Source organism: Meriones unguiculatus, chromosome 17 (assembly GCF_030254825.1).
Source record: "Meriones unguiculatus strain TT.TT164.6M chromosome 17, Bangor_MerUng_6.1, whole genome shotgun sequence".
Classification (NCBI taxonomy): domain Eukaryota; kingdom Metazoa; phylum Chordata; class Mammalia; order Rodentia; family Muridae; genus Meriones; species Meriones unguiculatus.
This window is the reverse complement of record NC_083364.1, coordinates 21,261,155-21,279,577: the sequence shown is the minus strand read 5'-3', so window position 1 is coordinate 21,279,577 and position 18,423 is coordinate 21,261,155. Positions and strand designations below refer to the sequence as shown.

The 18,423-nt window shown below is 51.4% G+C and overlaps 1 protein-coding gene across 16 annotated transcripts; it reads left to right on the top strand.

Annotated features, from left to right (window-relative positions):
- Positions 1 to 1,172: 1,172 nt before the first annotated feature.
- Positions 1,173 to 18,351, top strand: Aifm3 (apoptosis inducing factor mitochondria associated 3). Of its 16 annotated transcripts, none has more exons than XM_060371356.1 (23): positions 1,173 to 1,311; positions 1,901 to 2,053; positions 2,546 to 2,638; positions 3,549 to 3,755; positions 10,562 to 10,775; positions 11,015 to 11,124; positions 11,277 to 11,386; positions 11,479 to 11,523; positions 11,710 to 11,806; positions 11,889 to 12,001; positions 12,466 to 12,552; positions 12,939 to 13,030; positions 13,116 to 13,246; positions 13,356 to 13,471; positions 13,565 to 13,636; positions 13,712 to 13,775; positions 14,253 to 14,329; positions 14,431 to 14,548; positions 15,726 to 15,824; positions 16,513 to 16,588; positions 17,050 to 17,154; positions 17,758 to 17,778; positions 17,996 to 18,351. In XM_060371356.1, exons 3-23 carry the CDS (start codon positions 2,614 to 2,616, stop codon positions 18,033 to 18,035), a joined length of 2,019 nt encoding a protein of 672 aa, XP_060227339.1. In that variant the 5' UTR covers positions 1,173 to 1,311; positions 1,901 to 2,053; positions 2,546 to 2,613; the 3' UTR covers positions 18,036 to 18,351. The 16 variants fall into 16 exon arrangements, with proteins under 16 accessions (XP_060227339.1, XP_021510213.1, XP_060227347.1 ...); XM_021654534.2 differs by having other exon boundaries at positions 1,223 to 1,531; positions 3,575 to 3,755; XM_021654532.2 differs by having other exon boundaries at positions 1,223 to 1,531.
- The last annotated feature ends 72 nt before the right edge of the window (positions 18,352 to 18,423 follow it).

Here is an 18,423-nt window from a genome sequence, read left to right as displayed (position 1 = left end):
AATAGTAAAGTGTTTGGTTACCCCATGATTTCTGTGCCACTGTTTCAACAGTGGGTAAAGTACTGTAGCATCAAGTGTCCAGCACTGGCCCAGACTACTGATGGCTTTTCTTCCTCAGCAGCCTTCTGTCTCTAGGGAAGCTAGCCAGCAGAGAGGAAGTTTTCAACTCAATTCCAGCTTGATTTCTCCATGTCTTTCGATGAAAATGTGCAATGTCCTCAGCAACAGAGCTTTACAGCTGCGGTGAGCAAGCAAGAGTGGCCCTAGCCTATCATTTTTTTTAAAGTGCATATGAAGTCACAGTCTTGGTTGTTTTCCTTCCTAGGGTGAGGCTAGGGGTACAAATCGTCAATACGTGTATGAGGCCAGCTGGTTTGAAGTCAAGGGCACCATGTCCCCGCACACGCATACCTCCAGTGATGGGACTCTTCCACGGAAGGGCGAGCGGTAGAAAAGACAGAAAAGACCTTACTCCCTGCCAGACAGAGAAGACTGTCCTGAGTCCTCTGGGAGCAGCTGCCAACATGGCTGCTTCCAAGGTGCAGGTTCTGCTTCCGTGTTCTGAGCAAGATTCAGGTCCTAGGACCATATTTCCATCTGCGTAATGGGTTGGCCAGCGCTGCTTGCTCGCTCCGAACAGACCCGTGAGGGCCCCATGTGTTTAGCAATAGCAAAATACTTACCTAAAATACTGCCACTGGGTCGAGTGCCGGAGAGACAACTTCTAGTTAATCACAATGTCTCAGACATGGAATGAGATGGGCAGACAGAGCAAAACAGTGGAAATATCCAGAAAAAGTGGTAATCCGGCCTGGGCACTCTGGCCACAACCGGCTTCAGGAAGAGAGAGCACAATGACGAGTCCCAGGAAATTCTCCTCAAATACAGGGTGGAAAAAGAGAATGTAATAAAACGTGTGTGGGAGTGGGTTGAGATGGAGTTAGGAGATCTAGGAAGAGGCATGATTTGGGACGTTTCATCCAGAAATTCAACCTTCATCCCCTTCCGGCGAGTACCGATGGTTTGGGGACCCACACCGGGAGCGCAGTGCCTCAAGGGGTCTCGAGGTGACTCAGATGCAGCCCCGCAGCCTCCGCATGTCCCACCACCGGCAGGAGGCAGAAAGCCTGACGTTGACCTGACTTTTGCTGGGCGGCGCGGCGGGGCGGGGCGGACGCCTCGGGCTCCGGCCCGCAGTGTAGCCGCAGCGCCGGCCCCGCCTCCGCCCGCTCCGCCCTGCAGGCCGGCCGTAGCCGGGCGCGGATTCCGAGCGCCCGCCCGTCCGCCAGCTCTCCGCGTCCGCCGAACCAGGTGAGAGCTCTTGGCCCTGTCCCGCACGGGCCCTGCGCCCTGAGCCAGCACGCTCGCGGATCTTTACCGTGGCGGCCGAGTGGGGCACTCAGGAGGCTGCGGCGACCCTGGTCCTTGCTGCTGCACCCCAGCACCCCTTTTGGCTCCCCGGAGCCCTCCCTACCTTGTGCGGGTCGGTTGGTTGGCTGCTGCGTCTGGCGAGGGAACCGCAAAAAAGCCGGTAAGGGTGCTGGGAAAGGCTTCCCAGACCGAGGAAACTGCACGTGCCAAGGCAGGGAGAGTGGACAGGAGGTTGACGTCAGGGCCCCCAAAAGGTGAATCACAAGCTGAGGCGCTCAGAGGCAGCAGTCCCCAGGGCACCTGAAGCCACTGAGGGCCTAGACTAAGCAGAGGGAAACAAAAACAAAGGCAAAACAAAAACAAAAAAACCCAAAACGACCTCCCACTCGACACACACCAGGAGCGAAGAGTGCCACCTGGACGGGGAAAGAAGCTGGCTTCCAGTTGGTCTGCACCCAGGGAGGTCCCGGGAGCCAAGTGGGAGCCTGGGGAGCCTCTGTCTGTGAGGTTAACTCAGACCCTGTTTCAGGTTGCTGGAGGCCCTGGCACATGGACGCAAGCCCCTGATGTGTGTGCGCAGTGGACAACAAAATTCAGAGTTCTCTCCCCGCAGGCCCAAGAAACTTTGCATTTGAGTTGGGATCCCTGGCTCTAAGCTAGCCTAGTACATCATAGGTGGAAGGTATGGTTCCTACCAAATCTCCCACCGGGCCTGAGGCCCCAAGAATAAACTCGCGGGCATCCGGGAAGGGAGGGACCCCAGATTAAAAAGCCAGTCTGTTTGTAAGACCTCAGGCCCAACAAGTGAGGCTGAAACCAGGCCCGAAGGAGGTGAGCAGAGCTGAGGCACAGGACCTCTGAGACGGCTCTCTGGTGCTCAGGAAGGGAACAAACAGGACAGCTAGCACCTGAATTTTATGAACATGCCTTGGTGACACGGGGGAAAAAAAGGCACCTACATGGCTTTGGGCTCCTCCTCACCTGTAATTTGCAGCTGAAGAGCCTGCAGTGGCTTGTCCTCTCCCATCCCCTCCCTCCTTCTTGGCCTCTAGCTCTCTCCTGGGGTCTGCACTAACCAAGTGAGTCTCAGGACCACCTCAGCGTAGACTTGAGGGAGAATTTCCAGGTGTAGCAGAGCTGACGGTGGGGCAGAATGTTTATCTCTTGTAAACAGGGTAGTTTCACCTTTGTTCTGAGCCTTCCAAAGTCCACACCTCCTAGAAGGCCCACCTTGAGGACACCATGTCTGCAGTGATCTGTTTACCAGGTACTCTTGTCCTCCACTTTGGAGCCTCCGAGTGATCTAGGTGTCTCCCAGGGCCCTGCTCATCTTAGGATTTATTAGAGAGAGGAGAGGGGGTGACCACACAGATACCCCTAATTGCTGCTAGACCTTGATGAGACCTTGGACCCTATCTACTGCGGCATGACCTCAGCGCTGCACAGCCAGCATGGGGGTTGGGGGAACTTATGGCTGCTGGGCACGAGGCAGAGGCAGAGCTGTGTGATTGGTTTCCCTCTCCCCCAACCCCATCAATCCTGGGCTGGCTGCCCGCTCTTTTCCCCACAGAGCTGGGTTTCCCTGGGGACCAGTGGCTTGGCCTAGCCCCACACTCACAACCCCCTCCTGGCCACAACTCACCATAGAAGGGGGGCTGTACCCTTCTGGACCCTGGCCCTCCCTTCCCTGCTGCCCAAGGCCCAGTAGTCTCACGCCATTGCTAGTCTGGGAGCAAGGAGCAATGACTCCCCTGAAAGGAGGTAGGTGACTAGGGGTTGCTAGTCAGGGTAGCGGCCAAGCCTGCGCCAAGACCCTTGTCACTCTCAGTGGAGAAAAGAGGACCCTGGTTGCCAGTGTTTGGTGTAGACTTGATGGTCTTACCTAGGAAAATGGAGAGTCCCAGAGTCCCCAGACTTGTGGGACTTAGAAAGGGAAAGTCTGGGCCTAGGGTCTCTGCAGTTGCAGGCTACATGGAGAGTGGCAGACACCAGGAGACAGAGGCTCTCCAACAGTGCATGCAAAGATAAGGGGAGTGTGAGGTTCCTATGCCTGGAAGCCTCAAAGGGAGACAGCTGATATCCAGAGCACCCCACAAACAAGTTCTGAGCTGTCCATGTGGGACTCTTCCAGGAGCCCCCAAGGATGCTTCTGACTCTACCCACACATACTGGGTTAGGACCCAGTATCCTATCTCTCCTACAGGTTCCAAAGCTGTCCAGCGGGTATGGCAGCTACAGTGTCTCTGAGGGCCACCAGGGGTCCGGCCCTGCAGGGGACATCCTAGACCTTGGACAGCTGGACAGCTTGCCGTCTGTGCTCCCGCCAGCCAGGCCAGATCTAAGGCCATTCACCATGGGCGGCTGCTTCTCCAAGCCCAAGCCAGGTACCTCCCCTTCTCTGACAGCCTCCCCCTCCCTCTCTGCACTCCACCAACCTCCAAAGTAGGTCAGGCTAGGAAGGAGCCCAGAATGTTAATGCACTGTAGGCAGGAGGGGTAAAAGCTCTCCTGGACGCCTCTCCCATGGCAGCCCCTCCTTATCTGGGACTTTGGGTGTTAGTGGTGGGGACAGCAGCTGATCCCTCTTAGAAAGTGGAGTCTAGAGGGTTCTCCTATGCTGACTCAGGGAAGAGGCTCCTTCCCGCAGTGCTGGAGAAGAGAGGCTCCAGGGATATTCTTAGCCGCAGTATGACCTCTTTGAGTCTCAGTGTCCCTCTCTACAAAATGGACCAGGATGCTGGATCTCTTAAAGTGGCCAACAGGGTATGATGGGCAGAGGTCTCTTTACCTCTTCTCATCTCCTGCATTATCTCAGATGTCATCTTGGCCTCTCTGGGCCTTCACTCCTGTTTTTGTTTTTATTTGTTTGGGTATTTGGGTTTGGTTTTTTTTGGGGGGGGTTGTTTTGTTTTTGAGACAGGGTCTCACTATATAGACCAGGGTGGTCTCAAACTCACAGAGATCCTCCTTCCTGTGCCTTGCAAATGCTAGGATTAAAGACGTGCAGCATCATGCCCTTCTGTCTTCTCCAATTATATGGGAAATCATCGCCCTCCCTGGCCCTAGAAGCTCCAGTCAGAGGAGGGTCATTCCAAGGTACTAGAGGACTTGGATCTGCCCTGCCACTGCACTCAAGTCTTTGGTTTCTCTGCCAGTCTACCAATTTCTTCTTCTCTAGTCATAACATCCAGGAAGCAGGACCTGTAGCCGTGACAGGCATGCAGAAACTGAGGGCTTCAGAGCCCAGCCAGTGCTCCACCCACCTCTACCCAACTTGCCCTGGCTAGCTCACCCCTGCCAGCTTGCTCAGCTCTCCTTACCTGATACCCATCAGCTCGGTTACCTTGGGACTTTTCTCCCTTTCTTGGGTCTGAGGTAGGACTTGCAGGAGGGAGCAGAACTGTGACCACTGATGGTGTCAGTGGGGACTTCCCTTGCTGGTTTGACTCTGTGCCAGGGCCTACAGTCTCTCCCGCAGGTGTCACCTGTCTTTGTCTCAGTTTCCCGTCTCAGAGTGGACAGGGGTATGGCAGCAAGATTCCACACGAGTCCCATACTAGGGACTGCTTCGCTAGCAGGAGGCTGTGGAAACAAGATGCCACCTATAATTTCTTTTAAATAACCCCAAAGATCTGGCCTAACCAGGAACCCCTGACTCCAGCACTTCATATCTAGAGTGAGCCACTATCTTCTGATCCATCTCTTGTCTGTCTGTTTCATTTTATGATTGATTTTTTTTTTTTAAGACAAGATCTCATATAGCCCAGGTTGGCCTCAAACTCACTATGGATAATCCTGAACTTGTGATCCTCTTATCTCCACCTACTTAATTCTCAAATTACAGGGGTGTACCATTATGATTAGTTTTATTTAATACTGGGGATAGAACTCAAGGCTTTGGGAATGCCAAGCAAACACTCCACCAATTAAACTATATCATAGATCCTTGTTGATGTTTGTTCTTTTAAAGTTATTTTTGTTATTTTGAATTGTGTGTGTGCGTGTGCGCGTGAGCCTGCATAACTGTGTGTGTGCACGTGAGTGAGGCGCATGCAGAGTTCACAAGAGTTAGATTCCCTTTGAGTAGCATTATAGGCTATTGTGAGCCACCTGAGGTGAGTGCAGGAACTCACACTTGGGTTCTCTGGGAGAACAGTATGTGCTCCAGCCCTAGATTTGTTTTGTTTTTTATTTGTTTGCTTGCTTGCTTTTTAAAAAATACTTATTTTTGTATTTTGCATATGACTATTTTGCCTGCATGTGGATAAAGCATGTGTGCCTATAGAGGCCAGAAGACTTCTTCTGGTCTCCTGAAACTGGAGTTATAGATGATTAATTGTAAGCCATGGTGTGGATGCTGGGAATCAAACCTGGGTTCTCTGCAAAAGCAGCAAATACTCTTGACCTCTGAGCTCTGGCCCCTCCTTTAAAGACACAGTTTATTATGTAGCACTAAATGACCTGGAACTCACTATGTAGAGCAGGATGGCCTTGAATGTGCTGTGAGTCTCATATGTGCTGGGATTACAGGCCTGAGTCATCATACCAGTTTATGTTTTTAAAACTTTGTATTCTAAGGGAGAAGAGGTTTATTTTGGCTTACAGTTTGAGGGGACACATTCTGTCATGGTGAAGGCCTGGCTGTGGGTGGCTCTGTGATGGTGAGAACATTCAATAGCTGGTTACATCTCTGTCTTTCCTTTCTTTAGGATGTTACTGTGTTATTCTGGCTGGTCTCAAGTGTTGACTCAGAGGACTCTTTAACCTCCTAACTGTGTGGCGAGTGCTGATTACCCTCTGTGGTGCTCCCCTGTGGTGCTCCACGTCCACATGTAAAATATGGGGTAGCTGGCCTGGCTCTGACCCTGCCGTACAGGAAGCACTTGCAGATGTGATTTCTTTTTTCTTCCTTTCTGAGGTGGATTCTGGGTTGCAGCCCCAGGCTTAGGCTCTAATCAGGGGTGAGGCTCAGGAAGCTTCAGGATGTGGGTATGAGAGTAGAGTGTCAACATTCAGCAGTGGTCAGCAGGGGCTATGAAGAGCCCAGAGCAAGAAGAAGGCTTTTGTCTAAATTCTCCCCTCTCTCTGCTCGTCGTTGTGGCTGTGTCTTAGTGATGTCAGCATTTGCCTCCTGAGTCCCCTCTGTCCTGTTCTAGAGCATCTTTGCTTTTGAGACAAGGTTTCTCTTTATGGAGGCCTAGCTGAGCTGGAACTTGCTTTGTAGACCAGACTGGCTTTGAAGTCACAGATAACCATGGGCTTCTGCCTCCTGAGTGTTGGGATTAAAGGTGTGCAATTCCAGGCAGTTCTTTGTTCTTTCTAAGACTTTACTACCTACGTCAGAACCGGTAGAAAGTGGCTGAGAAGATGGCTCAGTAAATAAGGTACCCACCACCTAAGTGTCAGGACCTGGGTTCAGATCCCAAGAACCCACATGAAAGCCAGGTATGGTGGTGTGCACCTGTAGCCCTGGTAGTAGCCTACTGGGGGTAGGAAAAGACAGGCAGTGTAGCCAAGTGGCTAGTCTCTGAGATCTGGATTCAGTGGGAGATTTCCTATCTCTAAATAAATAAATAAATAAATAAATAAATAAATAAATGAAGCTGGGGGGACTAGGAGGAGTGGAAAGTGATAAGGACTCCTGACAACAGCCACTGGCCTTCACATGCACCCTCAGATGTGTATATAACATACCCCTATATTCTATAACATACATACACACACACACACACACACACACACACCTGCCCCCATCCACCCTAATGGGAAGTACATGTCTCTTGATCTGGCCATCTATCTACCGTCTATCAGGGTTTTGTTCTTTAACATGTCTTCCAGGAAGCTCTGAGCTCTCTGACAAATCTGTTATCACAGCTAGCACGTGTAGCTCAGCAGTCAAATGAACGCTGAACCTGTGAGAGGCCCTGGGTTTAATCCCTAGCACGGCACCAAAACCAAACGAAGCCAAATAAAAAAAAAAAAAAAACAAAACAAACCTGAACAACACTACTGCACAGTTTCAAAATGGAACCTTTGTTCTAGTTACATGATCCGCAAATGGGCAGGTGCCCTTCATTCCTCAACTAACTCTTTTTTTGAAGCAGGGTTTCACATGGTAACGCAGGCCGGCCTGTAATTCACAATGAAGCCCAAGCTAGCCCTGAGCTCATGGCAGTTCTCTATCTCAGCCTCCCAAGTGCTGCTATTACAGGTGTCTGTCACTGCTCCTGACAGTTCGTCCCTCCTCTTTGAACCTGAGATAGAACCCAGGACCTTACCATGTTCAGTGACTCCATCGGCCATCTCTGCCATAACCTGTTCTCTCATTTTGTGACTAAGGTGTCTTGAGGCTCAGGAGGTGATGACAGTGTCGGCGGGCTGACCTGGCTCTGTGGGTGGCAGAGTCCTCCTTCTAGCCTTCCTTTCTGCTGCTTCTCCAGACTTAATTACTCCCCAGAAGAACATCAGTGAGCATGCCTTGGAACCTTCTGGAAGGATTCAGAGAATAGCAGCCTGACTTGCTGGCTATCTGGCGTCCTGCTAGGCTGTTCCTGTGGACTCCCACAGCTCTCAACACTGATATCAGCTGAGCCTGACATATTTTTCTTCTTAATTCTTCCAAAAACATTCTAACACCATTACATAAAGTGTGTTAGAAGGAGTCCCCTCCCCCACATGACAGCCTCCACAGTGTGGCTGTGTGCACATGTGTCTTCTTCACTATGCCCAGTCAAGGAGCTGCTCTTTGCCTTTGTCCCCTGCAGTAGCTGGGCCTGAGTGGGAGGCTAGGATACCTGGATGTGGAGGGAGACTTGGCTCAGGATGCAAGGATCAAGGACCCATGCAGGGCCTACAGAGCCAGAGTATACAACTACGGGAACTGTACCTGAGCAGCTGTGTGTATGCTAGGCACTGTTGGAGGGATGGAGGTCCAAGTACAGGCCAGGAGGTGTGACTCAGAAGCAAGGCCTTGTATCCTTTGTTTCTGGGGTGTCAGGTCTGAGGTGAAGGGGTTCAGAGTAAAATCAGGAGAGAGGCTTTGATGCCTGGGGGGATGGAGAGAGGAGCCGCCTGCTTCCAGATAGCCCATGCTGTGTCAGCGGCTTAACTTTCTCCTCCTTGGCCTCCTCCCTACTGTAGCAGCCCAGGAGACCGGATTACGGCTGCTCAAAATTTTGTTTATTGTTCCTTTCTAATTAAAAAAAAAATACCCCAGGCATGTCATGGGGATTTTGGGAAATGCAGAAAAGTTCAAAGAAGAAAATGTCAGTCTCCAGCTACCTCCTCCTGCTATCCTAGAGTAGGACCCATGGACACTATGCAGCCTCTGCGTGGTTGCCAGACCTGCCCCTCTGTGCTTCCCCTATGTACCCTTACTGATTTCACTGCCAGGGCTTCAGACCCTTTACACAGAGACATGAACCACATGGGGTTTGGTAAATGCTGAATAAATCTCAAACTGATGGGACATAGCTATACGGAGAAGTTGAAAGCCAGGAGGTGGTGGCGTACGCCTTTAATCCTAGCAGAGGCAGGCAGATCTCTGAGTTCGAGGCTAGCCTGGTCTACAGAGTGAGGGAGTTCCGGGACAACCAGGGCTACACGGAGAAACCATGTCTTAAAACAAAACAGAATAAGACAAAAACAGAGAAGTTGAAATTAGGGGCTGGAGAGATGGCTGTGCTTCTAGAGGAACCCGGTTTGATTCCCAGTGCCCACATGGCAGCTTACAACTGGCAGCTCTAGGAGACCTAATGCCCTCTTCTGGTCTCCGTGGGCACCAGGCACACACATGGTGCCCAGATACACATGCAGGCAAAGCACCCATATACACAAAATAATTTTTAAACATTTATATATGAAGGGCTGGAGAGATGACCCACAGTGGCTGTTCTTCCAGAGGTCCTGAGTTCAATTCCCTGCACCCACATACTAATCACAACCATCTAAAACTGTTGTCCCATTGGATCTGATGTCCTCTTGTGGCATGAAGATATACATATAGTAAGTAATTATTTTTAAAAATTGGATAGATAAAAAAAGTTGAAATCATGTCCTGTGCTTTACCTGTTGCGGACTCTCATCCCATGGCTTCATGTATGCCAGGCCGTTCTGCCACTAAGCCATGCCTTGGCCTGAGTACAGTTTTTTCCCAGGTTGCCTTCAAACTCATTATATACCTGAGGAGGACCTTAAATTCCTGATCCTCCTGTCTCTACATCCTTAGTGTCAGATCACGGCTGTGCACTATTACGCCTTGTTCTGGCTTTTAAAAACCCTAGTTTATCATTGTTACTGCTGTTGTTGCAGTTCTGAGGATCTAGAGCCTGCACATGCTTCACTGCACATACTTCACTGCACCGCTGAGTACTAGGCACTCATTATCGGTGACCCAAGCAGTGCCTGCCTGTGATCAGACCGAATGCGAGGTGAAGCAGGATGATCAAGAATTTAAAGATGTTTGTGGGTGCAGGTGGCACATGCCTGTAATCCCAGCACTCGGGGAGACAGAGGCAGGCAGATCCCTGTGAGTTTGAGGCCAGCCTGGTCTACAAAGTGAGTCTAGGACAGCCAAGGCTACACAGAGGAACCCTGTCTTGAAAAGAAAATAAAAGATGCCATCAGCTATATATTGAATTCGAGGCTATAATATAGTCCAACTGTCTAAGACCGTTTAAAAAATAAACAAAGCAAAACTCCCAAAACAATAAGAAATAGTTAGAAAAGTTCCGAGGACAGTGATTCTCATTCCCACCCCGACCCTTCTTGTTTTTTGATGTAGGAACTCACCTTGTATTTTGGGTTGGTCTGGGACTCACAGTAGTCCTGCTCAGCCTATGGAAAGCTGCTCAGCATATGGAGATTGCAGGTGTGAGCCACTCCACCCAGTAGAATAGTGAACTCTGTTCTCCATTGTCCAGAGTTACTGCCTGTGAATTGAGCTGCAGATGTGTCTCCAAGCAGGGACATAGTTTTTGTCCATCATTAGATAGATGGAGGTTCTTTCCTTCAGACATTCCTAGATAAAAAGAATGATTCTGTCACAAGTTCTGTGACTCCCTCACTGGGCTGGCTGTAGCTTAGTGGTGGAGTGCTAGCCTGACTTGAGCAAGGCCCTGCTTGCCTTTGCCTGGTTTGTGGGGTGGGAACAAGGTTGGTTCAGTTAGGAGTCATGGCTGCTCTGTCCACAGTGGAACTCAAGATTGAAGTGGTACTGCCAGAGAAAGAGCGGGGCAAGGAGGAGCTGTCGGCCAGCGGAAAGGGCAGCCCCCGGGCTTACCAAGGCAATGGCACAGCCCGACACTTCCATGCTGAAGAGCGTCTGCCAGCCCCACAACCCTATCCCAGCCCTCAAGACTGTGTGGAGGCTACTATCTGCCACGTCAAGGACCTTGAGAATGGCCAGTGGGTACTGGGCTGCCAGGGTGGTGGTAGGGCTGGAGGTGAAGGGCATGGGAGAGGCCAGGAAAAGGGGCTGGGCTGTAGCAGTGGTCTGAAATGGGCTGTGCCTCTTGGCTCCCCGGGGTGCAGCCTTTGTATTTCAGCTGCTCTGGGCTTCCCAAAGACTGGGGCCCTGGGAGGAGGTACTTACAGGAGAACACGACTGGCTTCTGGCTTGATCTCTGAGCACAGCCCCTCCCCAGGATGCGGGAAGTGGAGCTGGGCTGGGGGAAGGTGCTGCTGGTGAAGGACAATGGGGAGTTTCATGCCCTGGGCCATAAGTGTCCCCACTATGGAGCACCCCTGGTAAAAGGTAAGAAGACATGAGGCATACATGGAAGGTGGGATATGGCCATCCATGCTAGGGGGATTCCAGCAGGCCCCAGGGCCTGTATCCAGTACCAAGGAGCCATAGAGTGAAGTTTCTGCTCATGCTCTGGCCTGTCACTCATTTGCTTCTCCCAGGTGTACTGTCCCGGGGCCGTGTGCGCTGCCCCTGGCATGGTGCCTGCTTCAATATTAGTTCTGGGGACCTAGAGGACTTCCCAGGCCTGGACAGTTTGCATAAGTTCCAGGTAGGGCTGGGAATGTGGTGGTGGTGGGGGGCTGTGGTGTGGAGTCAAGGACTGAAGTATTTCAGAGTTTGGTGCTGATGCTGCCCTCTCAGGTGAAGATCGAGAAGGAGAAGGTGACTGTCCGGGCAAGCAAGCAGGTACCAGGGTGACTCTGGTCACCAAGGCCTAGGTTTGAGAGGAAGGGTTTCGAGCAGGCTGGGAGGGTATCTGGGAAGGAAGGGCATGTAGCAAAGCCCTTTGGCGGAAATGAGCCTGGCGTGGGAGGGGAATGAGGGATCATAGGGTGGATATGAAGCTACAAGCTGCCCTCCTACCACCCCCAGGCCCTGCAGCTGCAGCGAAGGACAAAGGTGATGGCCAAGTGTATCTCTCCAAGTGCTGGCCACAGCAGCAGCACCAACGTGCTCATAGTGGGTGCAGGTTGGTGCTGGGGTGATGAATGAAAGGTGAAGCCTGGAGGGTGGGAGAGACCTTGGCCTTGGCCTATGGTCCTGTCCTTCAGGTGCTGCTGGCCTGGTGTGCGCGGAGACCCTGAGGCAGGAAGGTTTCTCAGACCGGATTGTCCTTTGCACACTAGACAGACATCTGCCCTATGACCGCGCCAAGCTCAGCAAGGTAGGAATGGGATGGGGTAGTCCCTGGGTCCTTATTCCTGCAGGTTACTGGCACATCCATGTGGAGCTTTGGCTGTCATGGATTGGAGCTCTAGCTGACTTTTTTTTTTTTTTTTTTTTTTGATCCAGTCTCCCAGGCCTGTTGATGGTATTCCTAAGACATCTGGGTTTGTGGAGTTCTGTCCTATAGCAGAGTGGTTTCATCTTCCCTGGGTTTTGTGTCCTCTATAGTAAAGTGAAATGTCAAGAGTCTAATGCATATACCGTTCATCTTAGCACTTAGAGGTAGACCTAAGTGACCTAACTCACACAGGTAGACCTCTGTGAGTTCAATATACATAGATAGTTCCAGGCCAGCCAGTGCTACAAACTGAGACTCTGAAACAAAACAAAACAAAACAAAAAGAGAAAGTGGAATAACTACCATCTCACCATCTGGCCCTGACTCATGACCATGTTTCCCAGTCCCTAGATGCACAACCTGAACAACTGGCCCTGAGACCCAAGGAATTCTTTCGGGCCTATGGCATTGAGATACTCACTGAAGCCCAGGTATGAAGGAAAGGGTGGGAACAGGCGATGAAAAAGCTTCAAGGGAACCAGAAATAACATGAGGGCATGAGTACCCCTGGAGGTGTGATGTGTGCTTAGCCTTCTGCTCGGGCCTGGGACCCAGCAGCGAGCTTTCTTCCTGGTAGAGTGGTAAGGGAGATGGCCTGACCCCAGCTAAGACAAGAGAGCCTGGGGATTTGGAAACACAGGAATAGCTTTAGGCTTTAGGGGATGCCTAAAGTTTAAAGAGAGGAGCACAGGCTGTGGGGCTACACTGAGGTTGTTGCACAGAAACATAACTTCCGGGTCCTGGGGGTCTTGTGGAACTCTAAAGTGAGCAGTGTAAGCCTGGGCTGAAGTCTCACTCTGCCCACTGGGGGCTGCAGGTGGTCACAGTGGATGTGAGAAGCAAGAAGGTTGTGTTTAAGGACGGCTTCAAGCTGGAGTACAGCAAGCTGTTGCTGGCACCAGGAAGCAGGTAGGGAAATGTGCTGCCTCTACCAGGCACTAGGCAGCTGGCTGTCAGCCAGGTTGGGAACCTCATTAATACCGCTTAATCTTAGCCCTAAGACCCTGAACTGCAAAGGCAAAGATGTGGAGAATGTGTTCACCATCCGCACCCCCGAGGATGCTAATCGCGTGGTGCGGCTGGCCCGGGGCCGCAATGCTGTTGTTGTGGGAGCTGGCTTCCTGGGTGAGTAGCTTCGAGGAGGGAGGCGGTGGTTAGCTACCAAGCCAGGCCTAGGATGTGCTGGCCCCAGGTGTCAGAGTGCCAGCCTTGCCACGCCCTGCCCACCACCCAGGGATGGAGGTGGCTGCCTATCTTACTGAGAAAGCCCATTCAGTATCTGTGGTGGAGCTGGAGGAGACGCCCTTTCGCAGGTTCCTGGGGGAACGTGTCGGTCGTGCCCTTATGAAGGTGAGCCTGTTCCAATGCCTGTCCCCTGGTTGCCTGGCCTGACGCCAGGCCAGAGTCTCACCCCTTGCCCATGTGCCTTCCTTGCTTGCGCAGATGTTTGAAAACAACCGGGTGAAGTTCTATATGCAGACAGAGGTGTTGGAGCTGCGGGCTCACGAGGGCAAGGTGGGCTTTTCTCTCCGCTGCTGCTGTCTGTGTCTCTCCCTGTGCTCCACCTGCTTACCCGCTCCCTCCCCACAGCTGCAGGAGGTGGTGCTAAAGAGCAGCAAGGTTCTGCGGGCAGATGTCTGCGTGGTAGGCATTGGTGAGTAGGTAGACAGGCAGATGCTAGTGAACAGAATGTCCGTACTCGCCCTCAGATGACCTCAGGCCCTTACTTGAGCCTCAGTTTCCCCATCTGTAAAGTGAGACTTCACTGGGAAAGGTGTGTACCTAGCTCAGCGCAGGCCTCTCAGGTGACTACCACTAGCTGAGACAGGACCCAGACAAGTCTCTGGTTGGTTCCTATGCCAACATTGTAGTTTGGGGTGGAGCCAAGCTGGAAGGTGGTAACACAGGGTTGGAGGAGCATGGCTCTGTGTCCCCAGCAGAAGAGTTGTATCACACTTGTTGGTGCAGAGAGTTCCTGCAGATGGGGTACAGGGAACAGGATGCATGGAGACCTCAGGTGGGCAGCCTATGGGTGATTAATCTGGAGCAGGCAGGTGCAGCAGGAACGGAGAGAGCTAAGGCAAGGGAAAGGAGGGACCAGGATGTAGACGCATGGCTTCTGTTCTGTTAGGTGCGGTGCCTGCCACAGGCTTCCTGAGGCAGAGTGGTATTGGCCTGGATTCCCGAGGTTTCATTCCAGTCAACAAGGTGGGACTGGATGAAGGGGGTAGGATGCTGGGTGGAGCAGGGCTGGAATCCCTGTCAGCCCCCGGTACCACCCACAAAGCTCTGGCTCTCTCTCTCCACAGATGATGCAGACCAACATCCCAGGCGTTTTTGCTGCTGGTGATGCTGTCATCTTTCCTCTTGCCTGGAGGAACAATCGGAAAGTGAACATCCCACACTGGCAGATGGCTCATGCCCAGGGTATGCCCAGCCCTGAGGCAAGTTAAGGGCTCGAAGGCCATTCCAGGGTCTCAGCCACCTTCAGGCCCATTTCCTAGTTGATGATCTGGGGTCTAAAGTTCAAGGCTTGGTGGTGGCTTGTTAAACAAGTCTTAGTTAATAATCAGTGTATAGAAAGGCCTGTTCCAGAGACCCTCTGTATACCCTGTCCGGTCTGTTTGTCTTTTCACTATCCTTTTTGGCTATCAGGGTCATATATTTGGCAGAATTTCTTCTTGGCCACAGAGAAGGAGAAAGGATTTAGTTAGTAGATTAGCTTTTTACTCAGGGCCTGTCTCTCTTGTACCACTAGACTACCTCTGTGAGCTCAGTTGCTTTATGAATCCCTGGAGGCAGTTGTATATCCCAGACTTGGTTGGATTGTTGTGCTTTTTGGGGAATTGTCTCCCCCAGCATTTGGTAGCCACCAGTTTTTCTGAGCTTCATGGACTATGGACAACTGGTCTCAATCCTTAAGATGCATGTACCAGTGTGTTAACCACCTCAAGGCCCTATAAGAGACCCCATTTCTAGTCTTGGACAAAGGACTTCCCTCATGTCTACCATCCCTTTCTTCTTCCTTCACCATCATAGGAAGGTCTGATAATAATGCTATCTCCCAATTCCAGGATCTGTTCAAATTCAAGGTCTAAAGTTGCTACTAGAGAAAAAGGAACCTTGGCCAAATATAATTAGGATTTAGGGCTCTTCATAGATTGTTCCGTGTATTCAACTATGGATTCAGACAGCTTTGGAAGTGGCAAGCCATCTATGCTGACTCTGCAGGTGCTACATGTGGCTGCCATCTCTCCCTTCTGGCCTCTGTGCTCCATTGTCTTCCCCCTTTAGACCTGATATGTCTGATTAGCTTTCTGTGTACACAATTGTGAAGTAGCTCACAACCCCCCCAGTAGACCTTTCAGCTGTACAACACATCATTCAAAGAGGAGTAATGTAAGTGGATCTCTTGGGGCCAAGTATTCCTTTCTGCACCAGTTAACTGCGTCCAAAGGTGGGCTCTGGGCTAAACATGATGCCTTTTTTGGGGGGAGCTCTGGACAACTACCATGCCTGTCAAGGGTCCCCAGCGTGGGCTGAGGGCAGGCAGTGTTGGGTGGTGAGGGGAAGGGTTGAGCTCTCACCACCCTGGGTCTTTCAGGGCGGGTAGCAGCTCAGAACATGCTGGCACAGGAGGCGGAGATCAACACGGTACCTTATCTGTGGACTGCCATGTTCGGCAAGAGCCTGCGCTACGCGGGTAACTAAAAGCCTGTCCTGGGGATGGGGCATAGCCTATAGCATTTAGGGGGTAGGGACTGAAAGTGTTTCGGGATTAAGTGTGGGGGTTGGGTCCAATGTGAACTAAGAATTGGCAAACAAGAGCCGGCTTGGCACAGGTGTGGTTGTGTACTGTAATCCCAGCAGTCTGGAGGCTAAAATGGGAAGATCAGGAACTGGAGGCCAATTTGTATTAAATGTTGAGACTTAGGTGGTAGGGCTAGGAACTACTGAGGAGGAATGGAGGGTTAGTAAAATGGCTCAATGAGTGAGTTCTTGCTGCCAGGCTGATGATCTAAGTTTGATTCCCAGGACCCATATAGTGCAAGTTGTCCTCTGACCTCCATATGTGCATGTGCGCACACACATACACAAACAAAATAAATACATGTATTAAAAAAAGAGTAGGAGTAGGAGCCAGGCATGGTGACATAGAACTTTAATCCAGCACTCAGGAGGCGGAGGCAAATAGATCTCTGAGTTCCAGGTCAGCCTGATCTATAGAGTAAGTTCTAGGACATCCAGGGCTACACAGAGAAACCCAGTCTTAAAAAACCAAGAGAGGTGGGGAGGGAGGTTAGTTGTTTAGACAGGAGTTAGGAGGGAAGACTAGGGAGCCTATGAAGACTCTGTCCCCTTCCCCAATTCACATGGGCACCCTCCCACAGGCTACGGAGAAGGCTTCGATGATGTCATCATTCAGGGGGATCTGGAGGAGCTGAAGTTTGTGGCTTTTTATACCAAGTGAGAGCAATGGGGTGCAATGGGAGCATGGAACAGCGGGAGTGCTGTTGGGAATGGACAGTGTTAGCAAAACAGGAGGGGCTTGGCTGAAAGGCAAGTGAATGGCAATGGGAGTCATAGCTGGGCAGGAGACATTGCAAAGGAAAGAGGAGGGAGCAGTAACAATCCTTTCATACGCCAAACAATACTATGTCTTCTGGATATTTCTTTGAGGTGAGCGTTGACACCGAAGGTAGGTATTTACAACGAGAAAAGGTAATGCTAAAGCTGGGCCCATCCCTGAGCTGTGCTAAGGGCTGGAGCTTCCTACAGCAGCTGACTTTGCTGAGATCAGTGGAGGGCTGGGTGTTCAGGACATCCTGTTCCTTCCCAGCACACCAGGTGGACTGAAGGGTGTTGGGATCTTTAAGAAGGACCACTGCTGCTAGTGGTCCTCAGGCTCAGGCTTCTTCTCTCTATAGAGGTGATGAAGTGATTGCTGTGGCCAGCATGAACTACGATCCCATCGTATCCAAGGTGGCTGAGGTGCTGGCCTCAGGTCGAGCCATCCGGAAGCGGGAGGTGGAGTGAGTGCGGGTGTGGGAGGTTTTGGGGTGTGTGTGGGTGTCCTGTGTAGGATCTATTCAAGTTATCTTTGCAGCCTGTTGCCCCATAGTCCTGGAGAGCTCTTCTCCTCACTTCTAATTCCCATGGCTTCTGGGTAAGATGGGGGATGAATTTGTGGTTTAGAAGCTGACAGGATGTGTTCACAGGGAGACAAGTGTATGTCCCAGAGAGGAGCCATTACGGTTGGGTGGAGGCAAAGCCCACTACTTTGAGTGAGCCCAGCCTGGGACTTCTGACCAATGTGATTTGTGCTAAGCTCGGCAGAAGCCGGGTGGGGAAACAGTGATGTTCCCAGATGTGCTGTACATAGAGAGGTGGGTGGTTACCTGACATCTGGAGGCAGTGGACACTAGCCATTACCTTCATCCTGGCATGGTGCCAATGAGTCCCCCATAGCTTGACCTGTGTACAGAGAACGTCCAGGGACCAGGGACAGGGCAGAGGTGATTAAGGGGCTGAAGGCTATGTGATGGATGGAAACAGTGAAGACTCAGAGTGGACCTGATAAATGACATGCTCATGCTTTCTTTGGCCTTCTGTTTTTCCCTCTTGCCTTCACAAAGGTTGTTTATGCTGCACAGCAAGTACGTGTGTTCTGTTTTTTCTGTTGACTGTTCTGAGCCTTTCTTCCCCCAGTCCAATGATTGAGCCCTCCTACCCTGCCCAAGTCCATTCCCTACGGGACACAAGGCTTTGACACAGATCAGTTCTTGCTGCTGTCTTTGAGTCATTTGTTCTTGTTGCCCAGAGTAGGGAACCTACCCTCTTCTGCCTTGACCCATTCTCCTCTTATTCCTGCAGAACCGGTGACATGTCTTGGCTCACAGGGAAAGGATCCTGAGCTTTCATGTGGTGTGGACTTGGGCAGGCCGCTGGGGGCACCAAGGTCAGAGACCAAGTCCTGGGGCAAGTGCCAATCTCCAATTTCCCAGGATCCCCCAGGGTGGAATCTGAGTCCTCCCAAGACTTGCCTTCAACTGTCTGCCTCTGCCCAAGAGAGGCTACTGCTGCCTCCATAAGATGGTCCATTCCCAAGGCCTCAGCTGTCACTGACAGCTGGTTTTAGAAGGACGGGCTCTGCCTGTGTCCTCTATTAGGACTGTTTTCCCACAAGACCCTGCAATATTACTAAAAATTAAAACAGATGTTTCTACAGATCTGTGTCCCAGTGTAATTGGGCCAATACTTAAGAGGGAGTGCCAGGTATGATGTGACAAATCTGTAATGGC